This window comes from Dinoponera quadriceps, unplaced genomic scaffold (assembly GCF_001313825.1).
Source record: "Dinoponera quadriceps isolate SergipeBrazil2010 unplaced genomic scaffold, ASM131382v1 scaffold367, whole genome shotgun sequence".
In the NCBI taxonomy this organism is placed as follows: domain Eukaryota; kingdom Metazoa; phylum Arthropoda; class Insecta; order Hymenoptera; family Formicidae; genus Dinoponera; species Dinoponera quadriceps.
In genome coordinates, this window is record NW_014554712.1 from 1,518,131 (window position 1) to 1,530,121 (window position 11,991).

General features: G+C 42.9%; 2 protein-coding genes across 15 annotated transcripts in view; one reads left to right on the plus strand and one right to left on the minus strand.

Annotated features, from left to right (window-relative positions):
- The window catches only part of LOC106741075 (alpha-(1,3)-fucosyltransferase C-like), a 68,661-nt gene that overhangs the window by 10,692 nt on the left and 45,978 nt on the right, over positions 1-11,991 (minus strand). For 5 of the 14 annotated variants that reach the window (XM_014612692.1, XM_014612691.1, XM_014612694.1 and 2 more), the window contains exon 1: positions 2,442-2,833. The exons of 1 other annotated variant lie outside the window; for it this stretch is intronic. The gene's annotated coding sequence lies outside the window, so the exon portion shown is untranslated. 8 more of the 14 variants (XM_014612697.1, XM_014612689.1, XM_014612695.1 and 5 more) reach the window with 6 other exon arrangements.
- Positions 111-11,991, plus strand: part of LOC106741003 (lachesin-like) — a 110,149-nt gene continuing 98,268 nt past the window's right edge. Inside the window, exon 1 of the mRNA XM_014612555.1 lies at positions 111-138. Within this exon, the coding sequence (XP_014468041.1) occupies positions 111-138 (28 nt within the window). The remainder of the gene's footprint in view (positions 139-11,991) is intronic.

Below are 11,991 nucleotides of genomic sequence, written 5' to 3' on the forward strand. Positions count from 1 at the left end.
AAATCGGCGTGTGTATTTACGCGAACGCCTATCGATCACATTCAATATTCAGGCGAGTTAATATTGTAGGCGAATATGTAATTGAACCATTTAATCCCCAATTGGCAATAATGAATGATTACATCAAGCCGGAAGGCGGTTAGTAGAGCGAGCGCGGGAAATTAAATAGTTAACGATTAATTTTCTACTACAATTACTCCTGCCTGATTATCTCCGACAGAATCGCGATTAACCTGGGGACAGTCACCTGGGGTCTTTTCGGACCCCAACGGTCGGTAAATGAAGCTCACGTCGCAGTGGGTTTTTTTTTATTGATCGGGAACTAATATTTATTCTTCATTTGGGCGTTTAGAGATCTAATCTGTGCAACAAAAATTGGCTGTGACCCGTCTTATTCATAATATAAGCCTATAAAAACTCGTTCGCTGTTACTCGTCCCTTAGCATAAATATATACATATATATGCATTCAAATATGTGTTGTAAATATAACTATGAGAATATTTCAGGCAAAATCCATTGACCTATACCTTGAGAATGAGATTAAGATAATAAAAAAAGAAAAGTAACAAATAACTTTTCTCATTGCTTAAATTAAATTTAAATTAAATTTAAAGTTAAGTTTTTCCCGATGGATCTGTCGGACGATACATTCCGATGAGAGATGTACGCGCGTTTTTGATTAATAATCGTTTTCCCATTAAATACTCATTACTTCGTCGTAATCGCAGTTGCAGCGTTTATCGTTCTAACTCGTTTGCGGGGCCGTTCGAGAACATTTTTTTCCGAGAAAGGTTTAGAAGAATGTCAAATGATCGCGTTTGCGAATCACCGCCCGCTGGGTGCGCGTGGTAATCGGCGAAGACGAGGATCGAAGTGACTGGGCACGGTATTAATATCAGTCGTTCTTATTTTCATTACGCTCCTTATCCGATAAATAAATCTGATGAATTCGTCCAATAAATGTTTACTTACATTTATCATGACCCTCCTTTGCTACACTTCGGTGACATCATACACCACTTCGGTCTCTATTACGGTCAATTTATCGCAAAGTGACTTGCAATTAAGCGCCCATTTGATTCGTTCCCGGAAAAATCGCCGCATCGGAAAAAAACGGTCTTCGCGAACGAGCGTGCACGAACGCGAAGGCACACTCGAGTTCTCGAAGAATCGAACAGATCGTCAGGATTGTTACACTTTCCGCGGGACAGTACCGTGTGGTTTCGTGGCTCGTGTCAAACGGAACAGTAACGGTATCCGCTAACGGGCTAGATATTTGTATCGGCATGATAACAACGTCCGATGATAAGCATAGGCAACACATGGAGCCAGCAGACACGGGATATACAGTTAACGGAATTCGTGACGCATTCAAATCTCGCTGTGTTAAGCCGAGCTTGTTCTTCTCGAGCTGTTCGCTCGCTCATTGTCTCGCAAGCGATTAGATTGGCAATCGATTCGTTAATAAGCGCATTAACCCTTAAATGCATAGTGTTGCAACATATTTATTTTTCCTCTTTGTCGAGATCAAAGGCACATCTAAACGTGGAAGACCAAATTCTTCCTTAGAACGAAATGTACGATCCAAAAGGCACAAAGGCAATGTTCAACAAATGCCTCGCATTTTTAAAAATATTTTTCTCATTTTCTGGGACTACCTATGAACTTAAAAAAAAAAATTCTGTAATAACAAAAATTCATGCATTTAAGGGTTAACTTCTCCGCCTTACCGTCGTGCGAATAAATCTTTGCTTGTTATTATTTGCGCTCACACGGGTCCGCGTGATGTGCGCACAACACGTGTAAGAGATCTGCACGACGCGCGTCCTCGAGACGCTTCTCTCTCTTTCTCTCCTGCGTAGACGAGATAGAGAGAGAGAGAGATAGAAAGATATACGCGAGTATTAAATTCACCCGGTGATTTGTCATGTCTTCATCGATCAATAAAGCGCCGGAGCGCCGAGATAATTGAAACATCGCCAACACTTTTTCACAGACGTTACGTCATGAATGCGGGAGGTTCCGTGCCGGTGCATTTGAGGTCACGGCTTTTGTGGTGCGCGAGGTCGCCAGGAGTATGTACGTACGTGCCCGCCGGCGTTAACATTGATAGATTACACCGTCATCGCGCGCGCGCTGCTTTGGTACAGGTAATTAAGCAATATATAATTAACATCATCGTGCCTTTTTTTCGCGCAGTCGCTCTCGCTCGCGCTCTAGCGATATTGATTCGTTCGCGCGCTGAATTACGTGTGGGCGATCCGACGGTATGATTAAGAGAGTACACGGTATCGCACGAAGTTTGTCGAAGATTATCGAGAGGCGTTTTATATTGCATAATCCTGCGATAGCTTTGACTCACCGCTGCGCGACGGACCTGCGCGCATTTTTCAACAATACTACGGCAATATGATTCCAATTACCCCACCTGCTACGTACATGGTCTATCTCTTTCTTTCCCTCTCTTCTTCTCCCTCTGTCTGTCTATCTGTCACAACAATCGAATCGCGACGAACAACCGTCCTCGATATCTCGTAGCGCGAGACGGCGGAGGGCACTACGGAGGAGATTACGATATTTTATCCGTTATGCGTTTATACCACACACACATATATACACACATACACACACACACACACACATTTTCTCTCTCTCTTTCTCTCTACGTGGCTCCGGCGCGATGCAGAATACGCTTCTTTTGCATTAGCTCGCGCGTCGTCACAGGAGCAAGTGTTTCCATCGATTGCACCACACGCGTGCGCCGACTGACATTTCGAGCAATGTGAGAGGCATAGTCGCGACGGCACACGCCTTGCCGCTTCAGGAGCCCCGACCCGACTGGTTAAGCAGAGCGTAGACTCTCTAACTTATCTACCCAACCCAGGCTAGCTTCAGTGACGGAAAAGTAAAACGCTTCGCGGAATCCGACGCTCGGATGAAAATCGCACGCGCGGAAAGGGACATGTATGTGTGGTGTGTACACACGCGTATACGTGGCGGGCCGTAATTAAAATGCGCGCTACTGGCCGACTCGCGCGCGCTATCGTCGTGTCGTGTTCGTATGTTTTATGATTCCCGGCTTGCGCATTCTGCACGCGCACACGCCGGTAAATAACAGCGGTAATTCTCGTGTTTCGACATCTCGGGAAGATCTCGTCGCTGTTATTACATTTGCGAATAGGTGCCTATGCGATGACGAGTCTGCGGCACGGCAGCCCACGTAAAGGGCGGTAAATCGGAAATATATCGCACATTCATGTTGCCGTGTGTAACGTACAACGTGCGCACGATTGTGCACATGTTTTCCTTTTCGATATCTAATCGACCCGCGGGAACTGGGCGATGCATGTTTCCGTCTCCGTCCTTGGATGCGCAAATTCTCCCGCGTATCGCCGAAAAAATGTGCGAAACTTTATAATGAGGACAGTTATAGAGAGGGGGGAGGGGGGAGAGAGAGAGAGGAGAGTTTCAATGATGTTACCACTGAATCGAGGAGATTTATTCCAATTACGCGGGGAAAATATTGTAGTAAAAGTTATCATGAAAGTTTGCAATGCTGGATCATACCGGAATTATCATCTAAATTATTATGATTGTTGTAATCCTTGTGATATAAATATATCATGTGTACACATCATTAAAGATTACAACAAACATAACCATTTCGAAAATTCCGGTTTATTGTAATCTTTAGTGATATGTACACATGATATATATCGCTAAAGATTACAATACACGTCGTAATTTCAGTCATAATTTTGATATAATCCAGTATTATAATCTTGTGGTAATTTTTACTACAATATTTTCCCCGGCCAATTTTATTGATGCAACGGCACTTTCCTTTTTTCCGCGTATGGCCAGTCACAAAACGGTTGCAACACACTTTTTTTTTGTCATGAGTTTCGCAATGCATCTCGTATCCGGTAGGAAAATGTGATCTTCTGAAAATTACTGAAAAAAAAAAAACGAATTTTGTCGGAAATGAGATGCATTTTGAAGCTTATTGGAAAAGAAATGTTGCAACCGTCCTGTCACGTGAAAGAATACGAATACACGTGCCTATCGCAACGCTCGATAACTGTTGCTCGCGTCGAAAAAAAGTTGGAGAAAAAAAGAGCCGGGATAATTCGTCAGGGGCGTATATACGCGTCCTTGGCGTCCTCGAAAGATTAAAAAGCCCGACGAAGAAATTTCAAGGTCACACTGGTTACACCGAGACCATCCTTGTCTTCGACGGATCGATATGAAGCGAATCGCGAGAAACGATTGTCTGCCCCGCATTGGAAAATCGATAACGGGATTGGTGCGCGTCCGCAGGGCGTTCGATTACGAGTTTGAGTGCGCCAATTCCGCGCGACGACATTGGCCGGCTTGAACTACCGCACCGTCAGCGTTCGGATTCTTCGTTTGCTCCGATCAACGCTTCAGAATACGTTATTAAAATATTATACGGCGTATGAGAAGCCTGTGCATACCGCATCGCGTTGTGTGTGTGGGCGTGTGTGTATATATCCGTGTAATTCCTCTCTCTCTCTCTCTCTCTCTCTTGCAACACGCAAGGAGGGCGCACTGGGATTTACATATCGGAAGCATATTAAATACGATACATTATGCACGGCGTTCGGGCAACGCGGAGGAAATTTGTAATGTGCGTTCACAGTGGATACTTCTTTCATTTTCTTCCTTTTTCGCGAATCCACGGAAGCGGCGTGATCGCTTTTCGCTTCGTCGAGAGAGGGGGAAGTGGCCGGCCGATTATAATTATGGCTTCTTGAATAATTGATGACTTCGACCTACATAAATATCGTCTTTATCGTCTTTATCGCTAAAATGCGAGCCCGCTTTTAGCGACGGACATTGCGTAACAACGGTGCATTCACTCTCAGCGTTATATCTGGTACAACGACCGTCGTAATGTCAATTGTGACGCAGTGTCCCGGTGTAATAATATTTTACGAATCCCGCTTAAAAATAAAAGCCAGACGAGAAACAAGAGATTCCTACCTATCTTATGTTCGTCCGTGCTTCTCTTCTCCAATTTGTGATTATACACCGCGACATGTGTCCTCTTTTCCGGAAGGGTAGAGGGGAGTGTTGCGTTTCCGAGAAAATCGATTATGAAAGTTGAAGAATCAACGGTATCTATGCGCAACAGTTTCGACGTATTGCTTTCATGTGAAATTAGAGGAATTGTGGGTTATCATGGAACAAATTTAAAGTTTTTTTTTTTAAGATAACTCGAGAGCTATTGAAGATAATTGAAATTAATTTTTTACTAAGTTGCGATGCCAAATATTGTTTATAACATAAGAATATTATAAAAATATTATTTTAATATTGTATATAATATTCATATAACATTCTAGGAATATTATGCGCTTATGGGGCGACTTCATATTAAGTTATCACTTTGTAGGTTAGATTAGGGGTTCAACAGTTAATAATTCCACTGCTATCCGTTAAGTTTCGACACTTAACAGGCTGGAAATCGTATTCCATATTACTCGCGCTATTCTACATTATCCGCACTTTCTCCACCTCTACATCATATCGTGTATTTTCTTCGTTCGGAGAGGAGCGCGCTGAGGCCTTCTGCGATTGTGTTTCCACAAATTAAATTGAATCGATCCACGGATCGATCAATTACTGAATTAATTAAATTGATATTCAAGTTTCCTCGTAATACACGGATGCGGACGCGCGCCGAAGTGTGCGGTTATCCGAATGCACGCGACTATACTTTACTTTTCACGTATTCACCATTACAGCGCTGCAATCTTATTTGCAATTTCCATACTGTTACACACCGTGTGGGGCTTCCATTAGCACACACGTCCTATCTAAATATCTATCGCTCTAGAAAACACGGCGCCGTCGATGGATACACGTCGCGTGCGCGGAAATTCGTCACGAGTAATCGTTCCCAAGAAGAGGAACACGCCGAGAACGATTCTCTTGTCGAGCGCGCGTTCCTTCGAACTTTCGACACAGAAGAAAAAGTTTCTTTAAATTTAGTATTCCTATTTAGTATTCCTATTTAGTATTCCTATTTAGTATTCCTATTTATTTCACTAAAATTTGCTTCATAGAAACAACATATACTCACATGAAATATTATTTGTTTGCGTAAACATTTTATTGTCTCATTCAAGAAAACTCTATTATTTGACAGAAGGAACGCTATTATTTGAAACAACATCTTTCAACCGAATAAAATATTATTCGGTCACAATAAATATATGAAATGAAACAAATAATTTCTTTATAACATGAGAAAGTTATTTTCCGTTTTAAATAATTTTTTTATTCAAAATAAAGATACGTATTCGTTTGTTTAGATGCAATAATTGGAGGTTTGTTTAGCCGCGATAAAACTGATTAAATGTGAAGAAAACTTTTTCTCAGCGTACCTATGAAATTTTCCAAAGCGAAGCGGAGCGCTTCGATTCGGACGATTTTTGGTCGGGACGCATTCATTACCGGGACTGAAATTTATGTGTGTGGGTGTGCTTCTTCTGTGTGCTACACACTCCGGGGGAGTATTACGGTGCGCTGTCGATTAAGAGATTTCCCCGTGGTGGAAAAAGTGGAATGCGGCTTCGCAGTGTGCAAGTTCTCGGTTTTTGTCTCATTCAGTCGTGAACTTCGGGAGGCTTTTATAACTTCGATTGAGCGACGGCGGCCTTACCCGGCGATTCACCGACGCGCCGGATAAAGCGGAGGAGAGCGTTACATGCGTCGAACGCTGTGATTTTTAAAGGGAAAACTCGAACCGAACCCGAACACCGGGGATAAAGCCGGGGGAACGCGATCGCGAGGAATCGATAGCGCGCGATCTCGACGAATTAAAAATAAATAAAACGGCAACACACACACACACACACACACATACACCGTTAGCCGGCGCATGTTCAACATTCGGGCGATTATCACGCGCGCGCTCGAACTTTCACATAAGCGATCGCGCACTTCTTCTCTTTGTTGCGCAGAGGCGGTAATAAAAGAAATGAAACCAAATAGAAAAAGAAAGAAAACATTATCGGCGCTTTCTCGGCCATCTCGTTAACATAAATTATAACGCCACTTATCGAGGTCAAACTAAATTCGCGCGTCGTGAAATTTTGCGCCAGCCGTACACACATTTGGCGGTAATAGATTTACGGTTTAAAAACTTATGCATATTTATGAGTCACGAGTCACCGTTATCAGCAATTTCGCGTATACGGAAAAGAGATGACCGGGGAATCCACCTTGTTAAATATACAACGTGTTACAAATAGAGTGCGTCCGATCTTTCTCTTTTGGCGCGGCAGCGCCGTCGAAGGAGAGTAGCCGTTTGCGAAATGAAAGCCTTTTAACCCCTTGACATACAATGACGAGTCTGACTCGTCATTCATTTCATGGGCCACTGTAGACTTTGACGAGTCTGACTCGTCAAGCGCTTTTTTCGACGGACGCCGTGCAGTTTACAATTAGATTACATAGTTGCTTCACTCGTGCGTCGATTCTCGTTTGTTTATAACGTTCGAGATGGCCCAAGAACAAAAAAGCATCAAACATATAAGAAGGAGTACACTCAAAATAACATTCAGTTTAGCAGGAGTCTTGCACAGTGAATGTTATACTAGCCAATATTTGAGTTTAGTAAAGATTATAAATAATCCCTGTAACATGTATAAGTTGGATGCATTATATGAAAGTGACGATGAGAAATTACCTACAAAGAGATGCCGCGTGTGCGTAAAAAACAACATAAGAAGTGAAACAACGTGGCAGTGCAAAAAATGTTTAGTTCCTTTACATGTTCCAAAATGTTTCGAAATATTCCATACTGTACAGAACTATTAAATTATTATTTTTTAATGTTATTTAGATGTTCTTTGTTAACATCAATCTGATTAATAAAAATCCAAATTTCAAAATAAAATGTACTCTTTCTCAGCTTTCACGTAACTGTTCAGTTGAGCGAAATTAAATAGTATTTTTTGGTCGCATTAAGTTCCATTTAATTTGTATGTCAAGGGGTTAATCGCCGACTCGCCACTCGATTGATTTTTCCTTCGCGCGTCGCTCGATACATCATCGCCACCGCCACATACGATATAGCGCGCTCGGGACAACACTATGAAATAACAGTAGATACCCACTGAATTAGACCGACATTAGATAACGCGAGATAACATTGTGTGACAAAAAGTTTTTTTATCATTCTTTGCTCCCGGGTTGAAGACTGTTATTTCCTAATCGCTTACGCTTCAAAAGTATAAAAAAGTGATTACCATGACCATAAACTTTGCCTTTGCGATCAGGACAGCGATATTGTGATATTTATCTATTTTCAGCGGAGAAACGTGCAAATTTATATATTTTCGTTTACATAAACTCAGAAGGAAACAAGACACGAACTAAAATAAACATTTACCTATTCTACATCTATGCTAGTTTTTTTTTTTTCCGGAACATTCGAGATTGATAAGTTGCTGAGTAAACTTGTAGCAACTTCCGGAACCTTTTAGAGCCCTCGTTCTAGAACTTTCCGGTAATAAACAATATAAATATAGCGGCCTTAAACGCACCACTTCAGTTTTGCTCCAGCTTCCTAAGTGGATACGTATCTGCATATTTCACACACACACACATACACCACCAACACGCAGAAATGGCGTTAAGCACTGCAAGCATTCGACAGACGCATTCTATATCAGGATATACTGAACTTTGAACTTAAATGTCGCTACCAAGGACATTATAACGAGAACACGATGGGAGACATTTGAGAGCTGATCCGTGAAAGTGATTTACAGTGTAGTCGTGAATTTCGAAAAACTATTCACTTCTGAATCTCTCGTGAACATTCTCGTGTAACTTTAAGAAATATACAGGGTGTATGAAATCTTTCTCGAGATCCGTTGTGTGCAGGTAGAAAGGGGTAAGCTGAATAGAAAAATCCTGTGCTATTTTGCAAAATTCGCAGTAATTGATGTGGAATTAATTCCGCATAAGCTAACGACTGCACGAGAAACAGTAGACTGAGCTTTGTATAAAAAAAATGACTTACTTCTGAAGATGTCCCAGTAACGATGAGCATCAATTGATTTCTAGAAGCGGAGTAACGCAGCGAGCAGCAAGTAACATAGAACTGCGCGCTAAAAAAAACACACTTCTCGCTATCAGTTGATATCTGTCGTTGCTAGGATATCTTCATAAGCGCTCTCTAAAGTACAGTCAGTGTATTATCATTGAGAATACTCGATAGTCACTGGTGACCATAATTATAAGTATAGCATTACAAATCGGTGAAATTTCGCTGCAAGTCTGTTAATACGGAAAAACTGGAAGAATACGAAAAAATTACTGGCATATTGGAGAAAAATAGTTTTTCAATAGTATACCAGTAATTTTCTTATATTTTTGTAGTTATTTTTCTATACGGATATCCAGGAATATAAATTGTGTGTTACATAATGCAATAGGCGCCGCATGGTAATTTGTCTTTCCGCCGGCTAAATATTAATTTGAATTCGGAACTCGACCACTCACCTGATCTCCTATGGCCCGGAAGATCCTTCCTCGTGCACTGAAGGTGCGCAGAACTCGCGAAGATACTTCGTTCGCGACCCTCCTGGCTATAACTTGCGCAAATTTTTCATTCGTGACAATCGGTTTGATATCGACGTGAAAAAAAGCCGTTTTTTCACTGATAAGTCGGAAGGATTAAGATTATCATTGTAGACATTGATAACATGTCGATATGTGTGTGTATCGATGGGTGGGCACTATCTTTTGCTAGATGCTTGCCAACCTGATAATGATGATGTATCATTTTGCGTCGATCGCGTGCTCTATCACCGCGCTAGCATCTTGCGCATCGTTATTAGGAAGTGAAAATAACTTGATATACAAAAATAATATAGTAAAAAATTTGTGTTCAAAACGATTCACCGAAATTTCGCGTTACTTTATGGCGAATGTGTTAAAAAGTGTACAGATATGTGTTAATAAATATAATGTTAAATTAACATATTTTCCTTACCAACATACAGTAATTAGCTCGCTCTTCTTCGAATCGTATCTCGCAATCATGTAACATGAATATTGAAAACGTAAATATCGAAAATTCTCGCTCGGATTTTGATATTGGTCGAGTTAAAGATCGCAGTCTACTATATTCACGTGATTCTTTTTTCTCAAGTCGCAATCTGCAAAGAGGACCTCGGCGTGTCCTGTCGCGAACAGACGAACGCTGGAGATAGATTGCCAGCTTCTGGCGATTTAACGCGAGACGGAGGCTCGACAGCAAACAAACACACTCGGGGACGAGGTATTTTCGGGTCGAAGAATTGCGAAAGTCGAATCGAAATCGCGTTTATCGTGATCCACTCGTCGTCGTCGTCGGGTGATATCCGTGCGCGATCTCAAGATTTCAGGACGTTCGGAGACAGTTTACGCCCGTGACGCGCGCGCGAGAGAGTGTGTGTGCACTTCCGGCCAGCGCGAAGTCTTCCACCGGAATTGACGGTTGCCCTCTTCCGGTCGAGCGGCCAGCCAACTGCCCTCTTACTTCACTCCTGAGTGCACCACCTCCGAAACTTCTTCGGAGTCGTCGTCGTCGTCGTTCGACGTGGACGTCGACGCACCACCACCGCCAACGACGACGACACACACCTCCACCACCGATTCTCTTCCACCATCGGCGGCTCGCTCTTCCTTTCAACGCCTTTGATTTTCTTCGCGCCGGCACACGCCGCCGCCGGAGCGGAGGATGTCCTGGTCGATCGCTTTACCGCGCGAGAACCGATGCCTCCCGTTTTCTCGGCTTGTTATTTTCCCTCGCGCGTGCTCACGTTGCGCGGAATCAAAAGCGGAATCGAAAGCGACACAGCCCGCTCTCTTAAGTCGCATCAGTGGTGAAAGTATCATTAATTGAATCAGTGGAAATGCCACTAATTGAATCAGTCACGATGCCGCTGGTTGAATCAATGGAAATGTCACTAATTGAATTAGTGACAATGTTACTGATCGAATCAATGAAAATGTCACTATATTGAATCAGTAAAATATTCTATCGATAATCAGAAAATATTCTATCGATAATCAGAATATGATATGATAATGAAAATTCACTAACCGAATTCATTAACGGAAATTTTTCGAATTATTAGCTCAACGAGGTAACGGGTGGCGCTTCGACGAACACCGAGACGTCCGTACGATGACGTGTTTATTAAAACGAAAGTCAGGAGTGTGACGTTCGTCACACGCGAGCGGTAAAATTNATTTTTGCGGCCGCCAAGTGCGAAAGAATATGAAGGATTATCCCGTGACATCGTTTGAATATACCGGCGTACACGCACACGCCGGCGCGCACAACGGGAATAATAATGATAAAAATATTGTGCATTTAATATTCTATGCGTTACGCACTATCTGCTGCCGCCGTTGGGAAGGGGAGAAGGGTACCGGCCCCGCGGCTGTAACGATATATGCGTTTTTGTTCGGCTTTAAACGGGAAGTATCGCGGCTATATAAATTTAAACTCGAATTCCGCGATGCTGCCGTTTGCATGGTAATTGATCGTTCCAAGTGCGCGCGCGTATGTGCGTGCGTGCGTGTGCGCGCGCGCGCTCGCGTAAAAACTTGAGCGGCCACGAAGCGAACGTTGGATTAAGCGTTCCAAAATATTTCCCCGAATATTACACGAGCTTTAGCGGGATATTTCCTGTCCGGAATTATTAACGCGATATATAAAATAACCGTTTCATTCGTCGCTACGATAACATAAATCGCGGACTATTTTTCTCGCGGTCGGCCGGGCCGGCCGGGCTATCGCGTGCGCGATGGTGTAACATCGAGCGCCGGCGGCGGTGGCCGCGCCTTTTTAACGCCGTCGCTGTCGTGCGGTAAGCGCGGCGAATGCGAGCGCAATTCTGAACGTAACAACACACGTGTCACGCTTTTCTTCGTTCGCCGATCGATTTGGGGGGGG